This window comes from Myotis yumanensis, unplaced genomic scaffold, assembly GCF_028538775.1.
Source record: "Myotis yumanensis isolate MYYU_CA2020_CCGP unplaced genomic scaffold, mMyoYum1.0.hap1 SCAF_4, whole genome shotgun sequence".
In the NCBI taxonomy this organism is placed as follows: Eukaryota; Metazoa; Chordata; class Mammalia; order Chiroptera; family Vespertilionidae; genus Myotis; species Myotis yumanensis.
The window spans coordinates 15,470,284-15,498,117 of NW_027223755.1; the positions used below are offsets into that span (position 1 = coordinate 15,470,284).

The 27,834-nt window shown below is 49.8% G+C and overlaps 1 protein-coding gene across 1 annotated transcript in view; it reads right to left on the bottom strand.

Moving 5' to 3' along the window:
- Positions 1-2,744: 2,744 nt before the first annotated feature.
- The window catches only part of ANKH (ANKH inorganic pyrophosphate transport regulator), a 117,211-nt gene continuing 92,121 nt past the window's right edge, over positions 2,745-27,834 (bottom strand). Inside the window, exons 8-12 of the mRNA XM_070411920.1 lie at positions 23,804-23,899; positions 8,009-8,138; positions 5,406-5,529; positions 4,767-4,866; positions 2,745-4,158 (exon numbers count right to left, since the gene is read on the bottom strand). Of these exons, the coding sequence (XP_070268021.1) occupies positions 4,045-4,158; positions 4,767-4,866; positions 5,406-5,529; positions 8,009-8,138; positions 23,804-23,899 (564 nt within the window). The 3' untranslated portion in view covers positions 2,745-4,044. The remainder of the gene's footprint in view (positions 4,159-4,766; positions 4,867-5,405; positions 5,530-8,008; positions 8,139-23,803; positions 23,900-27,834) is intronic.

Below are 27,834 nucleotides of genomic sequence, written 5' to 3' on the forward strand. Positions count from 1 at the left end.
TTCTTTGTTACTAATGTTGTGGCCCCACCCCATAACAAAGGAACAGAATTTCCGGAGGATGAGGCCCAGAAATCAGGATTTTAAAAAGATTCCCAGGTGATTCTAATGTGCAGCCAAGGTTGAGAACCACTGACCTGCAAACTCATTAGTCAAAAGAGCCAAATATCAACAGAACAATGATTGAAATTTCTTTTGAGAGCCAAATTTTTAAGCTTAAACTGTACAGGTAGGTACATTGTTATTAACTTAATTAGGGTACTCCTAAGGCTGAGGAAGAGCCACACTCAAGGGGCCAAAGAACTGCACGTGGCTCTCGAGCTGCAGTTTGCCGACCACTGGCCTAACCCAAAGCTAAAAGTCTCAAAGTCAAATCACCTGCTGATGCTAAAACAACACAAAACAAAACACCAAATGGGGGGAGGACGATCTTTGGCACAAGATAAGCCCAACGCAGGCAGCAAGGGGGTGCACCTGACTTTCACCCAATGATGTAAACCAGGGGTCCTCAAACTACGGCCCGCGGGCCACCTGCAAATACAAATATTGTATTTGTTCCCGTTTTGTTTTTTTACTTCAAAATAAGATATGTGCAGTGTGCACAGGAATTTGTTCATAGTTTTTTTTAAAACTATAGCCCGGCCCTCCAACGGTCTGAGGGACAGTGAACTGGCCCCCTGTTTAAAAAGTTTGAGGACCCCTGAATTGTAAACCAGCGGCTTTCTGTGCCCAAATTACAGAATCCCAAACAGGTGAGAGGTTCCTGCCAACGTTCAAACCTCTCAACACGCCCTGAGCCACGTGGCCGGCGGGCCCATCCTACTGAGACCGTCCTGGAGCAAGCCTTGCCTGGTTCTTCCTGCTCAGATCCTGGGTGTCTCACCGATGCTCAGGGCCACCGAGATGCCGCTATTGGGGGCAGAGTGCTCACAGCCCCTCAAAAGAGCAGGGAGGCCACGGAGGAGTTGCTCTGCCCTGGGCTTGTGCAGAGAAAACCCTCCTCCAGAAACACTGCTTTGAGCCGCCCGAGCTCACCTGTCAGCATTTAAACTAAAAATGCCTTATGCCCCTGTAGTTCTAGGTTCCCTTTGTCTACAAGCAGTCACTCAGCACGGAGAACGTCACACCGGGTCTGTTCATGGTCCTTGACACGAGACCCTCACGGCACCACTAAATCTATCAGCGGAGCAGTGTGCAATAAAAAGCAAACAGAAAACCTGTGTTGTCCTGGCCGGTATGGCTCGGTTGGTTGGGCATTGTCCCATGTTACCAAATGGTTGCTGGTTTCATTCCTGGTCAGGGTTTCGGGCTCCATCCCTGGCAGAGGGTGGACATGCAGGAGGCAGCCACTCAATGTTCTGCTCTCACATCGATGTTTCTCTCTCTCTCCCTCTCCCTTCCTCTCTCTCTCAAAAGAAAAAAAACAACAATCAATAGAAATATTTTAAGCAAAATATTTGGGGATGTTTCTTTGATCAGCAAAGTCAAAAGAATGCCTCTCCTTACTCTGAAACGTGGAAGAAGCGCCCCCACGTCTCTGGTTTGACTGCCTTTCCCGCCATGGTTCTCAGGAGAGATGCAGAACCTGCCAGCAATCGGGTTTGCTTGGGAGGCTGAGGTGTGTGCTTGTCAGGATGCTCCTGCAGCCCAGGTGAAGGAACCATCCTGAGAGGCCGAGAGTTTTCTAGAGAGGAAGGGTCCGAGCTTGAGGCTGGGGTGGGTGGGGCTGGGTTGGCAGGCGTGGACCGGACTGTCCCAGGGCCAGTCACCGTGGTCTGGGAGTTGCTTCCCGGGTTCTCCAAAATTCTACCAAAATACCATCACCTGTGAACCTTTCCCTGCGGGGGCTTGGAAGTCCTAACAACATGTTCTTGTTGCCTACTGGAGTCTCTAGTTCAGCCGTGGGCAAACTACGGCCAGCGGGCCGGATCCGGCCCGTTTGAAATGAATAAAACTAAAAAAAAAAAGACCGTACCCTTTTATGTAATGATGTTTACTTTGAATTTATATTAGTTCACACAAACACTCCATCCATGCTTTTGTTCCGGCCCTCCGGTCCAGTTTAAGAACCCATTGTGGCCCTGGAGTCAAAAAGTTTGCCCACCCTGATGGTTCCCTGATTTAGAGGGAAAGAATTCACTTTTTCAATCTATTTCCTTTCTTTTCTCTCGCTTTTTCAATTTTTAAGCTCCCACCCCACAGCATGAAATATCCCCGGGTTAAAGGAATATTGCTGCTTAATTTTCTAGTCATGTGCTTTTTAAAAAGCTGATACAATTAGATTTCCCCCCATCTTCTCAGATCTGCCCCTGAAAGCACCCCAAAGCTGTGCATCCCGGTTTTCAGCACTCCTACCTGCGGATTGGTCCTGGTGGCGGCATCCCTGAGGGCCCCTGGGTGTCCAGAAACAGGAATGCAACCCCAGATGCACACGCCTGACCTTATGCCCTCACATCCCTTTTTCTAGAGGAACAATAGGATCACACAGCACCGAATACAATAAATACAAGCACCTGGCCTTTTCCTCTTGTCTTTCTCCCTTTCCAGCATCTATTTCCCCCCTCACCAGTGTCTTCACCAGCTAACCCATTTACACCCGTTACCTGGGATCAAAAATAGTCCTCTGGTCATCTACAGGCCCCTATCTTTAGGTACAAAGGACAGGCTTTGTAAAACTGCTACAAATAAGAGACGATGTTCATTGGTACAATACGTTTCAACTGGCAGATACGTGGACACACAAGCAATTGCCGTATTGTATTAGAGACATTTTATTGAAAATGCGAAAATAGGAAATGTATTATAGCCTAAAATAAATTACATAACATATACAGTATATATTTATATCTTTAAAATAGTTTTGTGTCTAGGTTCTTTCAGTCTAGGAATTTTGACGAAATCAAGAATTTACTGAACTGTGTCCATATTTTTTTTTTTTTTTAAAGAAAAAACCCGCTTTCCAAAACTTAGAAAAATATACTGCACTAAATGGATTTCAGATGTATCATCTCAGGGAGTATCACATAGTGACTTTGAAGTTGTTTTATAAAATGTCTTGCTTTATCTTGTGGCGTGAGAGGGGCGTACACGAGGAATTACCTGTACCGCATGGTTATGACTAAGAATGGCTGGACCAGGTAAGACATTACTTCAAAAGTTACGATACGACAACCTGGCATGAGAGTGCTAGATTACGACTTAAAGCTGCAGTTCACTGTAAAAACTACAAGGTAGAGTTAGAATGCTCCGATTCCCTTGCTCTAGCGCCACCTTCAGGGAGGGTGAGTGGAAAACAAGCCTTCGGGGGGAAGCCATGCGGAAGGATGCTGAAATTCGGAGATGGCTTTGGTGACAAGGTTAACGTTAGCTCTGGTATGTACACGGCGGGGCCTGGTGTGAGAGCTCACCCAGCTCTAGCAGGAGGCCGGGTGAGCGGAGCGTGGTCGGTGCTGTCAGCGGGCTGTCCCTGGGGCATCTCACACTTTTCTCTCCATCCAGCTGCCCAGCGCACTCACAGATCCCTTCTTCAGCGGGAACGGCCCGCACAGGTGCAGGGGACAGGCGATGACTCCGTGGTGGAGGCCACCGAGGTGACCTCTCTCTGCGCAGCCATGCCACTGGGAAGCCATGGAAAGCTGAGTCGTCACCTGTGGATTCTCCAGAGAGATGCAGAGGGACGGGTGCAGGCCGTGGCCTGCGGGGCAGTGGTGGCCGCGGGCGAGGGAGGGCAGAGCCGCAGTCCTTTGGTTCCAAGCGGAGATGGTCTGAGGGAGGGGAGACAACGTGGACCACGAGGCAGCTATGTCTTTTGGGTTCTCATGAAGCGGGGCACGAAGTCAACTGTCGTGTGGGTTTTTACAAAGCGTCGGCAGAGACCGTTCCCTCGGTCCCCGCTGCGTGGAGCATACCCAGAATGCTGGAGTGTACGTGAAACCTTCCAACCAAGGCCTCTTTCGCTACCAAAACCAGAACCAGAACTCGACAGGAGAGGAGATGGCGCTGGGGTGTCATCTCCACCGTCCCCGCGGTGCCCGTCCGCCCCGCGCCTTATTCGTTCTCCTCTCTCATTTCCACGATGTCCGTGCTCTCCTCGGCGGCAGGGATGTCCGTCATGGCCGAGTCCTCCCCCTCCACGGCTGACTCGTTCTCCATCTTCTTTTTCTAGAGCAAAGAAGACATGTAAGCGTGGGCTGTGGCAGGTACACATCACAGCAGAGCCAAGAGCAGGGGGAGGCCCCCAGGGCCTCAGACTTGGGTCTCACGGATGGTTGGGGCGACCTCACCGAGGCTGCACCTCAGTCCGGCGTGTGCCTCTCTGTCTGGTGACTTGGACGCTGGCCCTGTGCCCGGCACTCTGGGCGATCCCATCCCAACGACTCTCCCCAGTGCCCTCTGGACGCACCGGCAGCTGATGGCAACCTGCCTCTACCCGGGGACACCACTTCCGCCCGCCCTTCCCAGCAGGGCCTGAGCTCTCCCCACCCTCCTGCTCAGGGCCTGCAGAGCCTTTGGCCCTGGGATGAGCATGCGGCCTGATGCTATTGGAGCGTTCCTCCCTCGGGCCAGCCCCAGGCTTGCTGTCATTCTCTCCCACCCTGCGCCTGGCCTGGCCTAACTCCAGGTGGCTGCCCTGAGGCCTGGACCCTGCAGTGCGGGCCCAGCTGAAGGACGGGAGGCCTCCCACTGTGGCCCACAGGAGCCACTCAAGTCTTCCTACACCTGGAGGAGGCTTCCCAGCCGTGGCAGGTGTGTCTGTCCCCACGTCTCACCTGTTTCCGATAGACGTAGCAGGCGGCTATGGCGACCATGGTGGATTCTCCCACAAATCCCGCGAGGAGGGAGCCCACACCCAGGGTGGCTCCGTGGACCCTGGGGATGAGAAAGCAAAGGCCATCAGTTTGTTAAATCCATGCGGAGGCACACACAGTGTCAGAATCCAGCCGACACCCAGGAAAGGTGTAGACAAGAGGCACCAGACAATCGTGTTCAGAGTCTGCACCTAATAAGCCGGGCACCTGCATGGGGAGGGGACCTGGACCTCCAGGCAGAGCTCCCTCCCCCGCCCCCTCCGGGCCTCAGCTCAGCACCTGCTGGCGGCTGGGCTAGCGTCCCCATCCCTCCTGAGCCCGCAGCACCTCCCGCCCTCCTCTCTGCAAGCCCCTTCCGTGGGAGACTGGGAGTTGTGGTTGGTGCTCAGTAGATAGTCTGTATAGGCCTGACCCTGAAAGGCCTTTTCTAGAATGGATCTCAACAGCCTCCCATCTGGTTTGCAGGCAGAGAATAGGACGAAATTTTGCATTTCTATTTCTAGATACGCTTGGGGCTTTCACATGGAAAAGCAAATGCAACCATCTAAACAGAACTTAAGTGGCAGGAGGACCCACAGCCCCACGCCCCCGACGACTCACCCCAGGTAGGGCAGGACCACGAGGCTGGTGATGAGGACGATGATGCGGAGCACGGAGCTGGGGGCCAGGACAAAGGTCTTCTTCAGGGTCATCAGCCACCCGGTGAGATGAGCCCTCACAGTGACTGCGGGGAGAGCAAAGGGCTCGTCAGCAATGACCTGCTTCTCCGGGTCCTCAGCCTGTAGTTTCTAGCCCCTGGGCAGCACACCGTGGTCCTTGGGGCGCAGGCTGGGACCCAGGCCCTGCTGCTGCTGCCCTGGGCATCGCCTTGTCTTCCTGCCAGGTTCCTGGTCTCCGAGTCAGGGCCCGGGCAGCCCGTCCCTACCTCGGCTCCTGCCCCATCACAGCCCTGAGCGTCCAGACAGCGAGTGGCTGCAGGCAGCTCCCTCCTCCATAGTGACTGCCCCTGGGACAGTTCTGTCCACTCCTGCCTCAAGCTCGGACCCTTCCTCTCTCGAAGAAAAAACTCAGAGAAGAGACGGCTGCCAGTGATCAAAGCTGGTTCTGAGGGAGGAGCAAACCTGGACCAAAAGCCCAGAGACAGGTGTCGGGGAGGAGAGAGGGCTGCTCTGTCCGCATCCCTGATTTCCTCAGCCGTCCCCGACCACGGAAACCTCAGTCACTGCCCTCCTCCTGCCCCTGTCAGGTCCCTGTTGTTCTGACAGGTGGGTGTATCACAGACACCTCGCCCCGTCTCCCCATCCAGATGGGAACTGCGGGAGGGCGGGGCACCCAGCCTGGACGCCATGGAGGGCTCCAGCAACATGTGTGAACTGCTGCCTGAATTTGGTTTTGGAGGAAAACAGTTATCAGCAAGAAGTGCCCCGGATGTCTGGCCTCAAACTGGAGGGCGTTTAAGGAAGCGCTCACTCCTGGGGTGAAACCTCGTGCCCAGGGAGGAAGCCCACTGGGAGGAAGACCTGCCGTCCTCTGGTCTAACGGTGTGCTCTGCCGGCCCAGGGTGGAGGGCTGTATTTAAGAGGCTCAGACACACACTTGGGTTTGGGCATGGGCAAAGGTGAGGGCGCACAGGTAGAATGCCAACCCGGTTGGCCCACACCCCGCAGGTTGCACAGACAGGTGGAAGCTGGACCCGTTTGGAAGCCCTTAGGACAGTGATGGCGAACCTTTTGAGCTCGGCGTGTCAGCATTTTGAAAAACTCTAACTTAACTCTGGTGCCGTGTCACATATAGAAATTTTTTGATATTTGTAACCATAGTAAAACAAAAGATTTATATTTTTGATATTTATTTTATATATTTAAATGCCATTTAACAAAGAAAAATCAACCAAAAAAATGAGTTCGAGTGTCACCTCTGACACGCGTGTCATAGGTTCGCCATCACTGCCTTAGGATGACAGGTGAGGCGGAGTCTCCCGGACCTCCAGCCCCTCTTCCAGGCAACACTGTGAGGGCAGCACCTCTAGGTGGCATCACCTCCCAAAGCTTGGCTCCCCAGGGTCCTGCCTCCCCTGCACCCCTGACCCTCCATCCCTCCATGTCTGCCACAGCGGAGAAGGTGACACCCGAGGGACCCAGTCTCCAGGAGTGCTTGGCCCCTAAGAACAGGGCAGCTTGTGCAATTCAGGGACAACTGGGGCTGGCAGGCCCACAGGGCTGGCTGAGCTCCATGGCCCGTTTCTTCACCTCACTGTGGCTCTCTGTAGATTTTGGCTTCTCAGCTCACTGTCTGGGGTGGAATTTCTGGGCAATAAAAATTTTAACAGGAAACAACATGGACTTGGTACAGAATTTAAAAGGGAATATAGCACAGAGGTCTTCCTCCCAGGCCTGGCTCCGCGGGGCCCTTGTCCTGCTTCCCAGCGGCAAGCACTGTTAGCCCTTTGGTGAGTTACCTTTAGAAATGGTATGTAGACAGGCAGGCCCTTACCCTGAACATAGCACACCCAGGCATACTTGATGGGTGGTACATGTGCTACAGACAGGGTACATACTAAGCAACCGCTCTGCAGCCCGCTTTTCTCAGTTCCTAAAGCACGACCTCCTTCCTCATGGCACACCTCACTACTCTGCCGGTTTGCGAATGTTCAAACTGGCTTCCGCTTTGGCTGTGGGCTTCTCCTCTCTGGCCACATGCCCTCTGGCCTCAGCTCTGCCCCCAGATTCTTGTCTCCAGCAGCCCCTCTCTTTCCCTGTATGGATCCAGGTTTTACAGGCTACTCCCCTCATCCCATTTTACTCCTGAAATTAACATTCTTACAATTCGACTTCTGAATGTACAGTTCTAAGGGTTCTGACACAGGCCTAGACTCGTGTCCCCACCACCATCAGGGTGCGTGGCAGTTCTTTGCCCCTGAACTCCTCACGCTGTCCCTGGGGGTCTGCTTTCTTTTCCCCGTGTTTGCAACCGCTCTCCTTTAAGAAACCGACGATTCCTGTAGGTGTCGTGTTAGGAACTTTCATCCTACTGGGCCATGTCTCCGCATCTATCCAGTCCACTGTGAAGATTTACGGTTTTGTTTGGGACACGATTGCAAACACTTCCAAAGAAAGAAGACTGAGCCAGGCAGGCTGGGGCGGGGGGGGGGGGGGGGGGGGGGCGGTAAGGAGGAACTTGTCTTTCGTTTGCTTTTGCTTTACCTGGGACGGGGAAGAAGGAGAAGATCCGCAAAGGAATGACGCAGAGCTCTGCGAAGGCGAAGTCCACGCCAATGATGTCTATCAGAATCTTCTCGGACACGTTGGGGGTCCAGAACATCACAAAGCAGAGCTGGAGGGGGCGGGGAGGGGGAAGCCAGGTTGTGAGGAAAAGGCATCAATGAGTGGAATGAGAAAGCCAGGCATTCTTATATGCCGAGGAGCTTGGAGAGAGGGTGACCTGCCCAAGCAGGAGGCTGGCATACCGGTCCTCAGGCTGCCATCACCCTGCCCTGTTCTCAGCGCTGGCACAGGCCCAGGCCCACCTGCCGCATCTGCCCCACAGGGGCCTGGGCAGCGGGGCAGATGTGGACGCACTGAGTGGGGCCAGTGGGCTCCCACGGAAGGCTTAGCTGGCCTGCTAACCAGCTCAGTCCGTTCAGGGGGAACATGTCTATTAACACAATTTTTACAGCTTTCACCCAATAATAAAAAGTGCCCTGGAAGCATCTGGATGCATGCAGCACGCCTGAATCAGCACAGCCAACCGAGACGGAAACAGCAACGCTGAGATTAACCACAGGCCCGGAAGCCTGCAAGGTCTAGTTCAGAGAATGAGAGACCACAGCTATGAAGTGGGGAACTCTGGACACGGAACCCCTTTGAGAAAGCGGGAACTGAAATGGGCGGGGGAAAAGTGGAGTCAAAAATCCCACCAGTTCCCAAAGAATTCTCTCCCTTCCTGACGGTGCAAGAGAGCGATTCTTCTCTAAAACGGAAATGAACACGTTAGAAAGTGAATGACAGTTGTGCAAAAACAGAACACTGACATTTTAGACTATAACGCCCTTTAGGCTTTGGGTAAATTAGGGTTCCTGGAATTAGGCTGGTCCTGTTTACTGTGTCATGTTGAAATATTTTAAAAAAATACCTAGGAGGATCTAGTATATGTTTCACTTGCTAACTGCAATGGAGCTTTAATTCTGCCATATCTTTTTCAGCATCTGGGAGGAATTAATATCTCAGGGGTTTTCCAAAATGACATAATTTAACCCTATTGCCTGCTGCCCGTACTTACAGCCCATCTCTGACACGAAGGAAAAAATACTTCCTCAGATGTAGCAACTCGGAGCTCAGAGGCTTTGTCACCGTGTGCCCTGGACAAGTGGCCTTGTCATCGTTTTCCCACGGCAAAGCCGCCAGCCTGAAACAGTGAGGTATCGCTCACGCCTACAGCTCAGGAATGGCGACAATTTCGTGTTGCAACTTCAAAATGGCACTGAGCAGGACAGTGGGAAATATCCGGACTTGATTTGTGCCTCAGGACCCACAAAGAGTAAGCCACCCTGCATTTCTTCCGTGGTTGGAGGACCACACTCTGCTAAAAATGAGAGCTTGCAGGACAATCACTGCAATGCCGTGTGTATTCCGTAGCCGGCAATGACCTGAACGTGAGACGATGTCTCCTGTTGCAATCTCTCTGCTTTGCAAAATCACTGCACAATAGCCTTTCAGTTACAACACCCAAGGGGAAGGGAGGGAGTCACTGCATGTCAGAGAGGAGGGTGCAGCCAGCGTCTGTGGCAAAGCCAGGTGATTCCCCTCTCTGGGTTCTCTGCATGGGTGATGGGCACCCTGAGGCCTTTTATGGCCTTGGAAGACCTCGGACTCCAGTTGGAAGACAGGACCATGGTCAGCACACCCACATCATGCTAGACATTTACAAAAATACCCAGTAACCTGGGCCGGTGACCACAGCGGCCCCTGAGAACAAAATGTTAAGGTTTTATGGATCCCTAACAGAGCTTCCCAGGAGGGTGGTTTCGATATTCCATTTCTAAAATGCCACAGTGTGATTCAACGTGGCATCACTGAACCACTCTCTTCTGTCTGGTACCTATCTGTGCCAGGAGTGCCCTGAATGCCCCTATCAGGTCATATGCTCCTGAGGTGCCTCTTCAGAGCTGTCTGCCACACACACCTAGAAGGCTGGGTCTCCTAGAACAACATAGCTGAACCCGGTCAGCCTGGGGCTCGAGCAATCACAGGTCATTATTGAAAGTGAAGGAATGCTATGGGTAATGGATCGAAGCTTCCTTTCTTTTTCTTCCGGAAGTCTCTGAATTTGACCCTTTGCCTTTGCCATGCTTCCAGATGAAAATGTTCCTTGCCTGCCAGTATGTCCCTAAAAACATGACTATTTCTTGCATTGCCCAGAAAGGAATATGTGCAACATAGCAATAGGTCCGGTGCTGGTTAAAAGCGGCAGTTCCTCTCTGCAGGTCAGTGTTCCCTAAGGAACGTGTGGAGCCCCAGCTAACAACCAGACCAAAGGTAACCAGTCGGTTTCAGAAAACAGGAAGCTGTAGAAGTGAACCTGACAAAGAATATTTCAGGAAAGTGTCATTCGAATGAGTTCACCCAGAGGAGGCTTGGCTCAGAACATGCCCTCCCAGTTGACCACGACATGCTGTGTTCCTCAAATATTTGCAGAGCCTAACGACATTGACTTTTCCAAACCAGGAAAACAAACCTAATAAACTCCTGACAATGAACGTGATTTGTTCCTTAGAGCAGCTGCAGGGCTGGCTTTTCTGCTGCAGAGCTTGCTGTCAATATTACCTTATTAGGAAGCAGCCAGCTGCATAGAACCACCCACTCAGTGCCCAGATCTTGGTTTTTCTATTTATTTTTCAATAGAAGGAACCAGGGCTGCCTGGAGAAATGGCTCATTCTAGATCTGCCTGGAATAATATGTCAACGGACACAAGAGCCCAGCAGGAAGCATTCCCCACAGGTAAAGCTGGAACAATTTCAGCAACAAAATAAATACTGTAGTACTGAATACAGAGTATACAATAAATACCCATGAGTCAATCTATATATATAAAAGCCCAATGACCAAACGGCAGAACGACCAGAATGATCAGTTAACCAGTTGCTATGATGCGCACTGACCACCAGGGGGGCAGACGCTTAACGAAGGAGCCGGCCCCTGGTGGTCAGTGCGCTCCCACAGTGGGAGTCCCACTTGGTTGACTGGGATGAGCGGTGCTCCCACAGTGGGAGCAGCCGCTCAGAGGGTGGGTCCATAGCCACTCAGCTGACCCGGATGAGCAGCACTCCCACATCGGGCCCATCCCTGCAGGCCACGCCCCCCACCAGTGCATGAATCCCATGCACCAGGCCTCTAATATTGATATAAATAAGCAAATAGGGTCAGATCTCTGGCCCAGAATTTTATCTAATTCATGTAGATACTCCCTTCCCAGAGAGGTGAGCATACCTATATTTCCCCATCCAGAAGTGTGGGCTGACCATAGCAACTCCCCTCCAAGGAGAACTCGGCTTGGAAAGGGGGAAAAGAGTACCTTTACAGTGGAGAGACCTGCAAACATGACCTTGAGAGATGGTCAAAGTCAACATGAGCAGTGATGAGTCATGTTGATGGCATGTGCTCCTGATAAGATATGACGAGACTTGACCCAGGTGATCTTCCTCCCCAAATCCAAAGCCCCCTCTAGCCACGAGAAAAACCTCAGCAAACCCGAGTTGAGGCACATTTACACAAAACCTAACCGGCATTCCTTGAAACTGGGAACGCCTCAAAAACAAGCCAAGTCTGCGGAACTCACACACCAGAGGGGGCTAAGGAGACAAGATGACAAGGGCTGTGAGGGAAAAGCTACTGAAACCTGAATCCACTGTGTTCAGTTCACAGCCACGTATCAATGTTCGTTGCTTAGTTGTGACAAATGAACCACAGCAAAGTGAGGGAAGAAGGGTGTGTGCTAGTTTCACAATGTTTCTGTAAACCTAAGATAATTCTGAAATAAAAAGGTGATGAAGGGGAAGAAAGAAAGGAAGACAGGAGGAGACCTATGACCCAACACCCTTTTATTTGACAGACTATGTGATTCTTTTTCTGAGGGCCAGATACTGACCATGAAATTTTTACTTTGAACTTTGAAACATTTATTGGCATTTCAACATATATTCATCGCTCGTAAAGTGTAGTCCATTCCGGACACACCTTCTGCCTTCATGATCACTGGCATCTCTTTTCTTCCATCACATTAGCCTCCTTGGAAACTAACCCCCATTGGGCTGCAGCCCTTGTATTCACAGCCTTCCCATGCAGTTTCTGGTTAGTGTATGTGCCATGGTCAGGTTGCTAGTGATGGTCTGGTCGGGCAGATCAATGAGTAATTTAGCATCTTCCTTAGAAGCAGCCCGTTAAGCAGGCTTTACCTGTATGGAGTTGTCCCACATCAGAGGCAGCATTTAACCTTTCATGTCTAAACCCCTGTAACGATGAACTAAGTGATGACTAAGTTTTACCGTAGATTAAGGTCCCCAAATAGGACTATAGTATGCATTAAGGAGGAAGCAAGTCCCAGCCCTTACAGAAATAACACCCCATCTGAGATGCTACAGTCTGAATCCACGTGACTAGACCCACAGAAGGGGGACCCTCCTCCCACACAGAGTCTGTTTCTGACCCGCCCTGGGACAGTCTCAGATTCTCTCCCAAGAATGTGGGATTTGAAGAAGCCAGTTGTCTCCATCAGCATTTGATGAAGGGGGAGCCATTGCTGCACAGCCGGAGAGGGCTCCAGCCCACAAGGGAACATTGCCAAGAGCTCTGGTTTTGACGCAGTTCCAGAGCTCCCGAAGCTCCCGCCGTTACCCTGAATAATCAGGATTAGTACCAAGTCAGAGAGTCTTGTCCCCTGCAGTTAGAAGAAGTGAAATGTATGCAGCTGTTATGAATTAAAATAGCTGGCCCTAGGCATTGTTTTTGTTTGGAGCCTTTACTTAGTAAGAAAAGTTCAACAACTGTTTAATTGGGTTTAAGTCTCCCACTGCCTAAACCTGAGGTTAACCCTCAACAATACCACATACAAAGAGGTGGTTTCAGCCTCGCTTGGGGCTGCAAGATGGTGAGTAAGTGGATTTACATTCTGGTGCCAGCTCCTTAGCCCTCGGATGACCAGACCACCAGCGTGTCTATGGCCCAGTGACCCCCACAGATGCTACTACCCGCCAGGGGCACAGTGAGTGGGACCAGTCAGTCTTACTATCATTACTGTTAAAGGTTTCCTGGTTCTGGAATAAAATGCTACTAGTGAGCTTTCTGTAGGTGGTGAGATTAGGATTGATTTTATTTTCCTCTTTGGACTTTCCCGTTTTCCACAAAGAGCATGTGTTCCTTTTTCTTTACCAGAAAAAAACCCCCACATTTAAAAATAACAGGGGCCCCTGTATCTGTCCATCTTAATAAGTATTTAGGACAGGGATGTGCAAAGTCCTGCTTCAGAGGGAGGGGCTGACAGCTGGGTTTCACAGAGCGTCTCGGGACACTGTGCCTGATGTCACTCCACACAAGGCACACTAATTTGATTTCCCCGTGATGGAGGGGCCCGAACAAGGCAGGACACTGTCAGATATCACACACGCCTACCTTGCTCGAGTTTTCAGAGAGAGAGAGAGAGATAGAGAGAGAGGAAGAGAGAGAGAGAGAGAGAGAGAGAGGAAGGCAGAGAGAGAGAGAGAGAGAGAGAGAGAGAGCGCTGATGTACACCCCAGGAATGCCATTTGGCCTTTGATTCTTAGCACCAACTTGCACTGGCTGCACATAGGTGGCAGGGGGGTGGGTGGGTGGGAAAGTTCACCGCGTTTTTGTGGGTCCTGGTTATGACTCCAGCTTATGGTCCCAGAGAGATGGGAGCCATGGGAGGTGGCAGGTGCAGGAGAGATGTGATGCTTGCCATTTTGACTGATAGGCTGGGTGAGGATGGAGTATGGGGGTGGGGGTGCAGGGCAGAAGCAGGGAGTCCCGCCAAGGGGCTATAGTAACATAAGGGAGAGGGCCTGGGGTCATCAGGAGGTGGGGAATGGTGGAATTGGAGGTATCTGCACTCAGTGCTAACAGGATATGCTGAGGGACCCGTGTGGGGTATGACGAGAGTGAGGTGCGGTGAGAGAGTGTTTCTCTATCTTCAGGATGGACGCTTGTCCGCCCTCTGGGGACCCTCCGGCCTGTCCTGTCCATGATTTCTCACTCTCACATGCTGACCGCCAGATGGGCTCCCTCCCTAGAGCCCTCCTAAGGCTAACAGCGAGCCCGTGAGAAGTCACCACACCCCCCTGGATGACACGGCATTCCATTAGGATGACTCTGGAACCAGGGGAATCCCAATTCTGAAGAAAAAAATATGACATTTTACTAGAGCGCAAATCCCTAAAGTCTACATAATGTGTGAAAAGGCCAATGAGCCCACTTTCTGGGAAGAAGCATGATAGAGGGTCAGGGAGTGAGCCTGTCCTGATGGCCAGAGGAAGGGGGCTACTGCCCTGCAGAGCTGACCATGCTCTGAAGGGGGGCTGGGCAACAAGCCAGGTGGGTGGGCAGGGAAACCGCAGCACAGCACAGGAGAACGTCACAGGTAGGGAGCACGTTGTGAGGAAGGATCATTAGTATTATTACAATACTAGAGGCCTGGTGCACAGATTCGTGCACATTGAAAGGAAATTAATTAGAAGGTGGCCAGTGGAGCAGGACTGGGCGAGACGGGCTGGACACACCCTGGAGCCAACCCCCCATAATCCCTCTCTGGTCAGCCACACCTGGGGCGGTGCTGGGGCTCGAAGGGCATCTGCAAAGTGAGTGGAGTCCCTCTGGCAGGTGGAGTCCCTCAGCCTGGCCTGTGGGGATCGGGCCAAAGCTGACAGCCCGACGTCCCCTGAGTGGTCCTGGAGTGTGAGAGGGCACTCTGTAAAGTTGCTGTCGCTCGGCAGTTCCTGCATTAAGCGTCTGCCCCCTGGTGGTCAGTGTGCATCATACCTACCAGCCAGTCAGCTGGCTGGCTGGTCGCTTAGCCTTTTATATCTATATCTATATAGATATAATAATATATATTATAATGCATAATATATAATGCATATTGGATTACAATATATACTATTATTGCAATAGTATACAGAGAGGAGATGCAGGGGACTTTTTATGTAAGGTCAGGCAGGTAAAATTTTTATGGGGCTGAAACAGATGGAGTAAACTCCGTCTACTAAGGAAAACAGAGCTTTGTTTTCAGTTAAAGTAGGGAGCCTGGATAAGCACTTGACACAGTGTTTTCGTGGTACTTAGTATTCTCCATGTGGCTTGTTGACCATTATAACCACGGTTACACAGCCATCTGGAATAGCTTCATAAGGGAGTTGACGAAACCACTATTATAGCACATCTACTGGTAAAAAGTTAACATTTTCAGATGTTGGTTTAAAATCAGTCATTTTTAAAGAATATGAAAGCGCAATCACCCCAACTGCTGTTTAGATTTAACAAAACCGCCAAACAGGCACACTTCGTCAGAGCACTCAGTGCTCCTTTCTGACCTAAGCCGCACAATTCTTAGGAAGGCCAAAACACACTTCCAACAGCAGGGGGCGCCATGCACCAAGCCTGCAGTGGGTGCTCCAGCTGTCAAACCTCTGCCCATTCCATCCATTTGCAGAATGTTTAATTCTTTCCTATTCTTACTCCGATTTGTAGAATATTTAGAAGGTTCCAATCCAGCTTCTGTTTAGCCTTTACTTTTCCTTGACTGTTAACAGAAACTGGAACTTGCTGGGGCGGCGGGGGGGGGGGGGGGGGGGAGGTGGTGTTCAATGGGTCTAGAGTTCCAATTCTGCAAGATGAAAGAGTTCTGCAGATCGATGGCGGCTGGAGGCGACAGCAGCCCAACAATGTGAACGTACTGCCCTGCACTCTTAGAAATGGTCCAGGTGCCAAGTTTTAAGTTAGGTGTATTTGATCACAATTAAAACTACTTTTAAAAAATTGGAGCCTGCTCATAACATCACGGTGTGCTCCTTCACTTGCTTTTTAAGACTGCATTGTGGATCTGTACTGCCTTTTTATCACAAGGGTTTAGGTAGAGTTTTGGGGACCATTCTTAATTGCTTTACTCTCTTCTGAGTTCCCCTGAACAAACCAGTCAACCCCTCAAATCTGCGATAATGATGACTTAAAAAGTGAATGCTGGGCTACTAAAGTGTGAAGGGGGGGCAGAGGGCCCGTGGGAAGGAGGGAACTCATCCATGATCACATACCAAGAACTTTTTCCATTGGTGATTTCATTCAACCCTCATAAAATCCTGGGAGAGAGGCAGGATTTTCTACTCCTTTACCAAAGGGGTCACCAGGGCCTAGAAGGGCTGTGTGACTTGGCCCAGGGCACCCCGTTGGGAAAGGGTGGGGCCAGGATTTCAACCCTGGCCTTGGGAACTAGAAGCCTTGCTCCCTCCACGTATCTGAGATGTCTAAAGATGCCCAAAGGGCCTAGCGGTCCACACGATGCTCCCAGAGGCGCCAGATGACAGGGTTTCAGTTCAGCTGATTTACCTTTGGTCCTTTCTGTCCTCCCCCCAATGCACAAGAGAGTCATTTTCTGCCGGATCCTGGGAACAATGAGAAGGCAGTCTCAGGGTGCGGGGGTGGGGCCGCCGCCCGGCAGAAACAAAGCCACAAACAGGCCGTCCTTGTTGGAGACACAGGGTCGGCGTGGCACCATGGCCACGGCCGGAATAAGGCCTGTGGTGTCCCTGCCCCACGGCTGAGTGACAGCTCATGGGTGAGGTCAGCAGCAGGAAGCTGAGGCTGGGTCCCTATGCCAGTGGGAACAGCATAATGGTGTTTTAGGATGAGCTGAACCTCAGGAGGGGGATTATCTCAGTAAGTCACAAAGAGAGCCTGACTGTCTCCTTCTCTGATGGCCACCTTTTGCTTTCCTCCCCTGCTGGCCTAGGCCCTCAGGCCTAAGACTCTGAAGCTTTGGAACTAAAATGTTTTAAGTCCTCTTGACCTCTAGGGCCCTGGCAGGCAAGGTGTGACCAGGCCATCCGCTGTGTTGTCTGCGAATCACCTCTTCTCCTTCCAGCAACCTCCAACCTAATCCCCCAGACAAGGCTGATCTCGGGAAGCTGGGGGCCCATGGATATAGCCTGATGGCCCAGGAGGAGATGCCGCTCATGTGGGGACAGCGACCATGTCCTCAGCCAGGCCCTGCAGGGAGAGGGGTCAGGAGGCAGGCAGGAGGGCAGAGTTTGGGGCTCACTCATAGGGAGGAACAGGGGCTTCCACCAAGGAGCCTGTGGAGGAAAAATCAGAAAGAGAAAAGGAAAACCAGCCGAGGACAGTGTCACACACGGCAAGGCAAGAGCATGGATGGAGGAGTGGGCTGCATCAGACCCCAAACATGAGAACCGGACGGGGCCCCTGGAGCTGGGCAATGAGACAGTAGGGACCTCGGTGAGCTCTGTAAGGAGATAGGAGATGGGCCAAAACACCAATCAAAGGAGCAACCTCAGAAGGAAGGAGAGGAGAAATGTGTTAGTAGTCTGCCTGCGGAAAAAGAGATGGTTTTTATGTTTCCTTTAATTTTCTTAAAGGTTGGGAGCCTTAAATATATTTAAAGCAGTGAGTTGGGAGAGGCTGAAACTGGAGGGGGAGGGAGAAACAGAGGCAGTGCCCGAGCAGAAAGGAGGGGTGGAGCAATGCAGGTGAATATGCACCGAGGTGCCCTCAAACTCGGGTGCATGTCCATGGCGGGTCACGAATACATACGCAGGGCGTGCGGGGCTGCTGGGCTCCCGGACATCCGATTACCTGCAAATGTGTCCCATCAGGGGGGCCTTCCCTGACCATCTTGTTAGGCATCTTCCTCACCCTCTTTTCTTTCACTTAATTTTCTCCCGAGCACCTGTGACTCTCTGTTGCAAACTGCATAATGGCCACCCCAAAAGATATATTCACCCCCAGTCCCCAGCACAAGTATTCATTACTTTATATGGTAATAGGTGTGATTAAGTTAAGGGTCTTGAAATAAGATTAGCTGGGATTGTGTGGGTGGGCCTGAAATACCATCACAAATGTCCTTGTGTAAGATCCGGGCAAAGGAAGGTTTGATGCAGACACAGAGAGGAAGAGGGGATGTGAAGACAGAGGCAGAGATGGGAGTCACGGAGTCTCAGAGTCACGTGGCCGAGGAATGCAAGCAGCCACCGGAGCTGGAGGCAAGAGACAGATTCTTCTCTAAAAGTCCCCGGACGGAGTGTGACTGCTGACACCTTCATTTCGGCTCCATGACCTAAACTGACCTCTGGCCTGCAGAACTGTGAGAGAATAAATTTGCTGTTTTAAGCCATCAGCTTTGTGGTCATTTGTCACAGCAGCCACAGGAAACAAATACACTCCACCGCGCATGCTTATTGCCTGTCTTCTCTCTGAGATTATAAATTCCGTAAGAAAAGAGCCTGTGGCCCGGCCGGCATGGCTCCATGGTTGAGCATCAATCTATGAACCAGGAGGTCACGATGCCATTCCCCGGGCTTGGTCCCCAGTCGGGGGCAAGCAGGAGGCAGCTGATCAAAGAAACATCAATGATGAGAGAGAATAAATCTCTCCCTCTCCCTCTCTCTGAAATCAATTAAAACAATAAGTTAATAAAAAAGAAAAAAGCCAGTGGATCTCTTTCACTGTGGTGGTCCCAGAGCCCGGGGCATCGCAGGGGCTCAGGCATGTGTAGAATGACTTCGGGAATAAATACGTATGTGTTCTTTCTCTGGAGAGCTGTGCCCATAAACAGAGAACCCCTCAGCACCATCTATCTCTTCGAAAGTGTCTGTTCCACAGCCCCAGGCTTTGATAATCACATCTTAATACATACACATGTGGCTTATAATCTCCCTTTGCTGGCATTTCTAATCTGGTTGGTGTGTACAGATCTATGGGACGTCTAAGCCAGAAGCCTAAATACATCACTTTCTCTCTTTCTGCTCTCACTGCAGCTCGTGTGGAACCGACATTTCAAATTAGCAAGACAACCGACCACTGGAGTGGGCACTGTCTGCCCCTGGGACTGGAGGCTACAGACAGGAAGGTGTGATGGGACATCCAGAGCCTTCCCAGGCCTCAGGGAAGAAAACGTTATTCACTGGCATCCATTCTACCAAGAGCCACCGGGGCTGGAGGCAGGGGACAGATTCTGACCCTCACTCGGAAGCCCCTGGCTCTGGGAACGTTAGGCGACAGCGCCCATTCTTTGCTGACACCAAGCCTGGTGCTATGTAAGCTTTGGATTCTCTTTAAAGTCTTAAAAGATGGGTCTTCTTATTCCCCCTGTGGCAGCGAGGGAGGCCGAGGCTGGTACGTTTAAGTGACCTTCCCAAAGCCACCCACCTGGTGGGTGATGGAGCCAAGGCTTGAACCCAGGCGCTGGGGCTTCAAGGGCCACATCCATAAGCACTGTGCTGTGTGGTCCCGAATTCAAGCGTGAGCTAAATCCTTCTTTTTTGGCCCTTTCTTCTCAACCCTTTAAAATAAAGAGGGCAGTCAGGTGCCACAAGAGTCCTAGGGGCATGCAGGGAATCAGTTCAGAGGCGCTGGCTTGGTGGGTGCACCATGGCTTTCTAGAAACGTCTTTTTTTTTTTTTTTTTGTAAAGGCCAATTCATTCTTCAAACCACATGGTTAAGTGCCACCTCTCAGAGACAGACAGGCTCTTGCAAACCTCCTGGCACCTGGTTAAAGGTGAGTAGGTTTTCCAGGCACTATTGTTTTCTCAGCATCACATCCTGGTTCTCTGAACCTTGTTCAGCTTAAGGACAGAAGCAGGTCCGGGAAGACCCCCAGAATAATCTTGTGGCACAACTCGTGTTGACTTCACTGTGCTGGAACCAGTGGGCCATCTGACCCAGAGCTGGAAATGCAGTAACAAACTCATTAGGATAAAAATAAGAAATGTTTTCAGCAAAGGCCCTAGGTCACTCTGCAAACAGCAACTTTACTTTCCAGGTCACTTTTGTAGTTTGTCAGCCAGGAGGAATACCTCTGTGGGACCAGGTGGTTTTCTGATTGTTTTCCTTAGTTCCTGGGCCTAATGGTTTCTGGCTTCATTAAACACACAAAATGACCACTTAGCATGCTAACTGGGTGTTTGTGTCCTTGTCACGCTCATTTAACACAATACCTGATGGACCTTCCTCTACTGGGTGTTTCTTAATTTATTTGAGATCATTTACAAAAACTCCTTTGAGGTGTTTGATTTGGGCTTTGCTGACTCCCCGCATGCTGACCTGATGTCAGTCAATAGGACATGGAGAGTTTCAGGCCACCAGGAACGTGCTCGTGGTCAGAGCCTCACGCACATGGGGGTGTGAGCAGGTGCTGAGATCAGAAACCGAGACGCCACGAGCACCACAGCGTTTCTGGCTCCCAACTCACACTGTGATTATTGTCAGGAGGGCCTGGGCCCTACACACTGTAATGTGCCCAGACTGCTTCTGTCTTTAAGCTGAGACGAATACAAATGATTAAAAAAAAAAGCCATAGAGAGTAATAAAATAAAGTTCCTGGACGTCTCTGAGTCAATCCCCACTGAGTTACTTTGCCATTTTCATGCACAACAGTTTGTGACTGCCAGATACCAAACCCTCCCCTGAAAATTGGGGACTGTTTTGGCTTTTCAGTATTAACAGTGAGTGTATTCTGCAAGGGCCTGGCCGAGGTACATTGCATTATTTGACTAATGGAAAGCAAAATAAAACCAAAAAAGCAAAGTAACTTAAATCTAGCACAAATACTTCTAGTGGATGCTATGATGCCAATTACACCGCCTCCCACAAAGCCATTCGCAAAGATATAATTCAGCATCTAAATGTGGGCACAGGGCTGTACCACGTGAAAAACATGTCTAAGCAAATCCTTCACTCAGATTATTACATGGAGAATATGGAAATAAATAAAAGAGGTGTCTTACAGAATCACTAAATGGAGAATTTAAAAGAAAATAAGTCAGTTGAATAGCTATGTCCGGTTAATCAATCCATGTGACCATAAATGACAAGATCCCTTTCTTTCAGAAGCATCAGTGTATGAGTTTGCTAGAGCTGCTGCAACAAGTACCACAAAACGGGGGTTTGGAACCACAGCAAAAGGCAGTATTGCCTCACAGTTGCGGGGTGTGGGCAGGGCCATGCTCCCTCCGCAGGTGCCAGGGAAGGATCTGTTCCAGGTATCGCCTGCCTACTGGCAGCACAACTTCAGTCTTCCCATGGTGTTTGTGTGCTTGTCTGTGTCCACATGCCCCCGCCTATAAGAACACCAGGCACACTGGGTGGGGGGTCCCCTAATCCACCAGGACCTCACCTTAACTCTATTTCCAAACGAGGCCACATTCTGAGGTACTGGGAGTTAGGACTTGAACATAGGAATTTTTGGTGGACACAATTCACCCCATACAAATTAGAGTAGAAGATTCACATTTGAGTGCCAATTCACACTTTCCCCTTTTTACCACCCATTGACATAAAAAAGCAAAGCTCACAAAGATCCAGAATAAAAACGTATTTTAACTTTAAAAAAAAAGAGAACCAGAGCCTTAGGTAGTAATAGTCACTAGCCTCAGACCTTGTACCCTAGTGTGGGAAGCAATGTAATTTATGGCATACTAGCAGACTCACCTACCTCTCGGCCTTAAGTGACAGCAACACACACACACACACAAACACACACACACACACCACCAGCACCATCACCATCACCATCACTACCACCACCGGCACCACCAGCATCACCAGTACTACCATCACCATCACCATCACCATCACCATCACCATCACCATCACCATCACCATCACCATCTCCATCTCCATCACCAGCACCACCAGCACCACCTGCTTGTGTGGTTCAGAGGAAGGGGGTGGGGCATGAAGAATGAGCCTGCAAGGCTGTCTTCTAGCTGGTGTACGGACAAGTCCCTCAACCTCCCTGAGTCATTTCCTTTCCTAAAATATGATGGGTCATCTCCAAGTTTCTTTCCAAGAGAGGATTCTGGGTCTCTAATTTCTTGGTGAAAATCTACCCTCAGATACTTCTAGTTACAGAAGGTAGCATTAGAATAACTACATTTAAAAAAACCTCTACATGGGAAACCAAAACATGTTTCTAGATCTTAGATAGTGGTCATTTCAAAATAAACTTGTACTTGATTTAGAAGTACAGATTATTGCCTGTGAACTGAAGGAGAGATAAAATATCCTCAAATCCAATCTGGTCAAGTTCCCCCTCGGACTCACTGTAGCGGTGGGAAGATGGTTAAATGGAGCGAAAGGAGACGGATGAGGAGAGCCAGCAACAACCCAGAGCTTCCAGCTTTCTATGCGAAAGGGGTCCAAGTCACAGAACCTGGCATCCCAACCAACTTGACGTGCGACTCCCAGTCACTTAACCCGTCTCCCAACGCTGAGGCCTGTTCCTGCAACAGAAACCTTCTCTGTTTTCCCTAAATTACTCTTTAAACAGATTCAAGGTTGTTCTGTGTTTTGCTAATATTTTAGGGAATTAGGGAAAAACCTGCACACCATAGAGAGAAATAATGAACACAGGGGAGCCGGGTTGCACGGGGTAACCTGTCCTGACTCGCACAGGCATGCTACCAGAAATTCCTCGGGTCAGGTGGCACTGGAATATATTTCTGACACCCCACCAGTTTCATGAGGGGCTGGGTTAGAGTGACGGGCAGCTGAGGACAGACACAAGGTCATCAGCTGTCAGAGGTGTTATGTGATGGGCTCTTTGTCCCATGTTGCCCTTGTTATAATCTACTCAGGTGTTGGATCAACGAATCCAGTATTAAGCTGTGGATTTTTAAAAAATCCATTAAAGGTTTAAAACATACATAGGGCTTGATTTTAAAGGACCACTGCCAGGACTCATCCAGCTAAACAGTTCTCGTGATGACGGTAAGAAGGGCTACAGTTACTGTGTCCCTGTCACCAGCGGAACCCAATCCCTTTTACTGCCTTAGGTCCCGCTATCAGTCACTGTTGCTGAGAACTGCACCCACACAGGCATTTCAGCAAGATCCTCATATTGTACTAGAAAAAAGGGGAATTTCTACAGGACTTGACAGGCAATGCGGACCACCACCACAACAAAGGGAAACCAACAGGGTTCAAAAGACCAGTACTTCCTTTGATCCTCTTCTTGTCTCCATCCAAAAGGCACAGTCTACCATGTAAGCTTGTTTATAAATGGTGTGTGTGCTCTGTTGATAAGTGTTATAATCAACATTAAATTATATACCCTGTGCTGCGGATTACAGTGCGTGTACGTGTTTTCTCCATGTTTTTGAGCATTATCTTCTACATCTGAACTGCCATGGGGAGCTGATAAAGGAAGGAAGTGTGCTGTTTAAGGCTGTGCAGTCGCCCACAGGCCCTGCCAGCGGCACAGTGTGAGGGGCACCTACTCACAGCTGTACCTGGGAAGACGGCACAGAGAGTGGGATGCTGTAGGTGCTCCATCGATACGTGTTGCAAGGAGAATAAATAAATATGCGACATCAGCATCAACGTAATTAGGAAAGGAACTTTCACCGGGGAAATCAAAATATCACCAGTTAAGTTTGGAAAAGGGACAGGGAGGGTAATACGGTTGACTCCGGATGTTCAGAAATGGGCTGGAAATTATTCAGCAAGACAAGAGTCTGATTAAAATTAAAGGCAAGGTCCGCCTTCCTTCAGCATGTAAGAAGTCCCAAGAAACACCGCGACCCTTGGTTCCTGGATTCAATGGCTTCCTCAAATAACAATCACTCGTAAAATGTTTTGAAGAGGTTGTTAATTAACCTAGCATAACATCACATTTGGGGATACACGACATCTCCTTTTAATATAACCATTTCTCCTTTTCCAAAAACATGGTGGGGGCGGGGGGGGGGGTGTCTCTCCTTACCGTGAGCGACAGGGCCATGCACACGAACGTGAACCTCTTGATGTGGGCCGCCGTGACCGTGTTGCTCGTGCTCACCAGTTTATTGCTGGGGTTGTTCTAGGGGGAGAAAGGACAATGGTGACTGGACTCATCCTTGACTGACCGCACGTGCACCTTAAAAAGCATCTCACCCTAGCCGGTTCGGCTCAGTGGATAGAGCATCCACCTTTGAACTGAAGGGTCCCGGGTTTGATTCCAGTCAAGGGCACGCACCTCGGTTGCAGGCTCCTCCCCAGCCCGGGCCCTGGTCGGGGTTTGTGTAGGAGGCAACCAATCGATGTGTTTTTCTCACATTGACGTTTCTCTCTGTTTTTTCCCCTCTCTCGTCCATTCCTTCTAAAAATCAATGGAAAAATAACCTCGGGTGAGAATTTAAAAAAAAAAAAGCATCTCATTTGTGTTCTTTGTGATGAGTTTAAACCACAGGTGGGGAACATCGGCCCAAGGGCCAGATAGGGCCTGTGAAATCATTTGATCTGGCCCTGCCAAGGCGTTAGGGGTGAGTTAATAAAATGTTTGACCAAATATAGCAGGCTAATTTTTAAGTTGATAATTTTGTATGGCCTGCAAATGATATTATAAATATCCAAATGGCCTTTGGCAGGAAAAAGGTTCCCTATCCCTGGTCTAAAGTATAGATTTCAAGTGACAGCTTGGAAGATGGCTGTCACTTTGAGTCTCTCTCTCAGACAGCTGTCAGGTTTCTGGATGTGAACAGTATCTAGAGAGAGTTCTACACTGAACAGCGGCCAGTAGCCTCCCTTTGATGCTGGGTGCCCACCTAGCCAGTCCAGGGCCTTGTGTGCCCTCTCCTGGCCGCTGTGGGCACTTCCCTGAATGCCATGGCCCTGCTCTCTGATCTTTGGGCCCTTCCTCCCCACCAGCCGGAATCTAAGATGGAGTGACCATCAAGGCCCTGCTTGCCCTGACCCAGACTCCCTTCCCCGCCGTGACTTTTCAACCCGAATCCCAAAGGGAACCGCTTGCTCTTCCCCTCACCCACTTGGGTGTTTCCAGGCTTTTGTACTTTTGTTTCTCCTCCTCTTGTTGGATTTTCTGATGATCAAAAACACCCCTTTATTCAAGGCTCATCATCCTCACAGCCCACTGGTTCCTTAAAGCCTCTCTGATCGTTCCCCTCCAAACTGCCTCTGCCCCTTCCTGCAGTATAGACCCCGAAGCCAGGGATAGCATCCTAGCCTGTACTTGGGGCTCGCGTCAAAGCCCCGCGAGGGGTGGGCTCGCTCTCTGAGATAAAGAACTGTGTTTCTCACCCATCTCTTTAGCTCCTGCAACTCAGCACAATCTACCCCAAGCACAAAAAGTGCTCAACAGCCTTTGTGACATTGAATTTTAAGCAAATAACACAGATGGCTCTGCTGTTTTCTTACACATCCCTGAATCTGAGCCTTGCTGAGGCCACCTCAGTGCCACTGCTCAGCATGCCATTACCCAGTCCAAGTGCGTGCCTGGCCCTCTACTGTGGAAACCAGCAGAGCAGAACAATTCCCTACTCGTTGTGGATCCAATTAGTCCCAGAGCAGACTAACAAAAACATACTCCGCATCCCACCCAAAGAGAGACACACAGCGGAGATATCACAGGTCCAACTGGAAAGGAACTGTTGATGTTTCCCCGACTTCAGAGGCCAAAGCAATCTCTCCAATCCCTTCCTCTTGCAGATGCAGCCAGCACAAACGCTGGATGAGCTGACATGGCCTTATTTCCAGTCTCTAATGCATATCTGCTGCCATGGCCAAGGGCAGGCCACAGTGGTAGGACATCTGTCCATCTCCACCCACCTTAGGGATCTGTGTGAATGGTGCCCGCGTGGGCCGAGCAAGAAGGCAGCCACGCTGGAAGGAATTAAGCACAGGTCGCCCGAGGTGACAGTGACGTGCCACGGCTCCTTCAGGGACACTTTTATTTTTAAAATAGCAACTACTTCTGCAAGTACGGTTAGAATAAACTAGCACGTGTCACTAGATTGGCATCTGTGCTTTGTGTTGTTTGTCCAATCTGCTCAGAAACATGCTCTTTCGCTGATGAGAACTGAACATTAGAGAGAATGTGTGCAAGTGGAAAACTAGTTCAATGTTGAGCTAGCACCCTCAGAAGTTATGCGAGAAATTTTAAATCTCTGATTCTGCAACCCACAAAGAGGCGAAGGATTTCAACTGTCAGTGTGGTGAATTCTGGAAGTCCACACAGAGGTGCCTAAGATTTGGGTGAATGGACACATTCACAGGAATGGCCGGAGCAGCCCAGCAGAATGCCTGGAAACAATGGGTGGGGTTTCTAAAGGGCTCTGAGTAAGTAACTCCAGCTTCTGGCTAGAGGTACGCTCGTTAAAGGAATTGTCTCACAGCGCCCAGCCTCTGTGATCACGCATAAAACAATGTTGTTCTTGGATGCGCCTAGCGAAACTGTACAGTGCTGTATTGTTAAGTTTTATTATTTCAAGGGAGTCAAAAACAATTTCAGATGAGACTTTCATGGCCAGGAGGTTCTAATGCTTCAATACCTGCTACGCTCATCAAGTTTTATTATATAATCTTGTTCTCCTAGAGCCAGAGATTTAGCAAGAAGACTTAAACCCATTTTGGTTTTCCAGGATTTACTTGTATACACATGTTCCTTGAAATGAGAACAATGATTTCTATCAGTAGATTGGATGAAACCCACTCAAACACGGGCTGCCCACCTTCTCCAGCAAGTGCCTCGTGCCTCTGAAGTCTGCGCTTAGAGGCCTGGGAAGCAGAAATCAAATGCATTTTTTCTAAGAGATGCTCTGCATCCTGAGGTTGCAAAGAATGTTTGCAATAGGTGGATGGTCCAATTGATGGTCTCCTGGGGAAACTCCACTCCCGGTAAAGCGTTCTGGGTACCACAGCTGCTCTATCTCCCGTGAGGCTGTGTGGTGGCAATCCCAGGAGTGTTTTGAGGTGAGTTGCTATTCATGGGTGATTGTGGGTGTGGGAATAAGGACCCGCTGGAGACCCCTGGGCAAAGAGGCTCCTCTCCTTGCCTCCCAGAGCTTTTGTTGGGATAAGATAAAATCATATTGGTGATCACTTGGTAAGGTATACAAATATCTAATCACTAGGAACTTATTATAATGTTGTATGTCAACTTTAGTTGAAAAGTAAATGGAAAAAAGATAAAATGACATTGGCAATGGCTCTGAACTAGTTCTATAGGAACTCAAGGCCAATAGTTGCTATTAAGAGTACCGGGAGCAGTTGTGTGCTTCTTCCCCATTTTTTATTTTAAAACGTTGCACACTATCTTTTTTGGGGTCTGTTTTTTTTGACATTTGTTTTAGGATAAAAGGCTACTAGTTTTAGGTTCAATTAATTAAGCCTGATGACACAGACATTTACAGGATGTTCCTGACCCAGCCAAAGGCCACATGACCAGAGGGTTATGTGCTCCCTGGGCTGTGTCAGCAGCAGCAGGGGACAGAGCTGCCGTCAACAGCTTTCAGCTGCAACAAGCTGCTGCATCCAGACCCACGAGGACCTATGCCCGCTGCAGAGACCACTCCGGTGTGCATGGACCCCGCACACCAAAGACTTCCGTAAACTTCTGAGCTCAAGCACACACTTCCTGTCTGTGCCTTCACAACTGCTACGAAGTTAGTGTTAGTTTAACAAAAAAAAAAACACAAAAAAAACAACAAAAAACAAAACCCACAGAAACAAAATCCAAAGTATTAATTTTTTTTTGAGAGTATATTTTCCCTTTTGCAAACACATAATTTCTCAGTAGATTAACCCAAACGTGACCATCATTTTGGAGCGGTATTATAGGCTCAGCATCAAGGGAACCTTGAATTTACCTCTGTTATTTTCTGAGGGAAATATTCCACAATTACCTTCATCATCCCCAATATCACATTAGCCTTCCCAAGGGAGGAGAGATTGGCAAACATCGAAGTGCTCCTCGCCAGAGATGCCTGTCTATCAAATGCTAATTTACAGAGCGTGTTT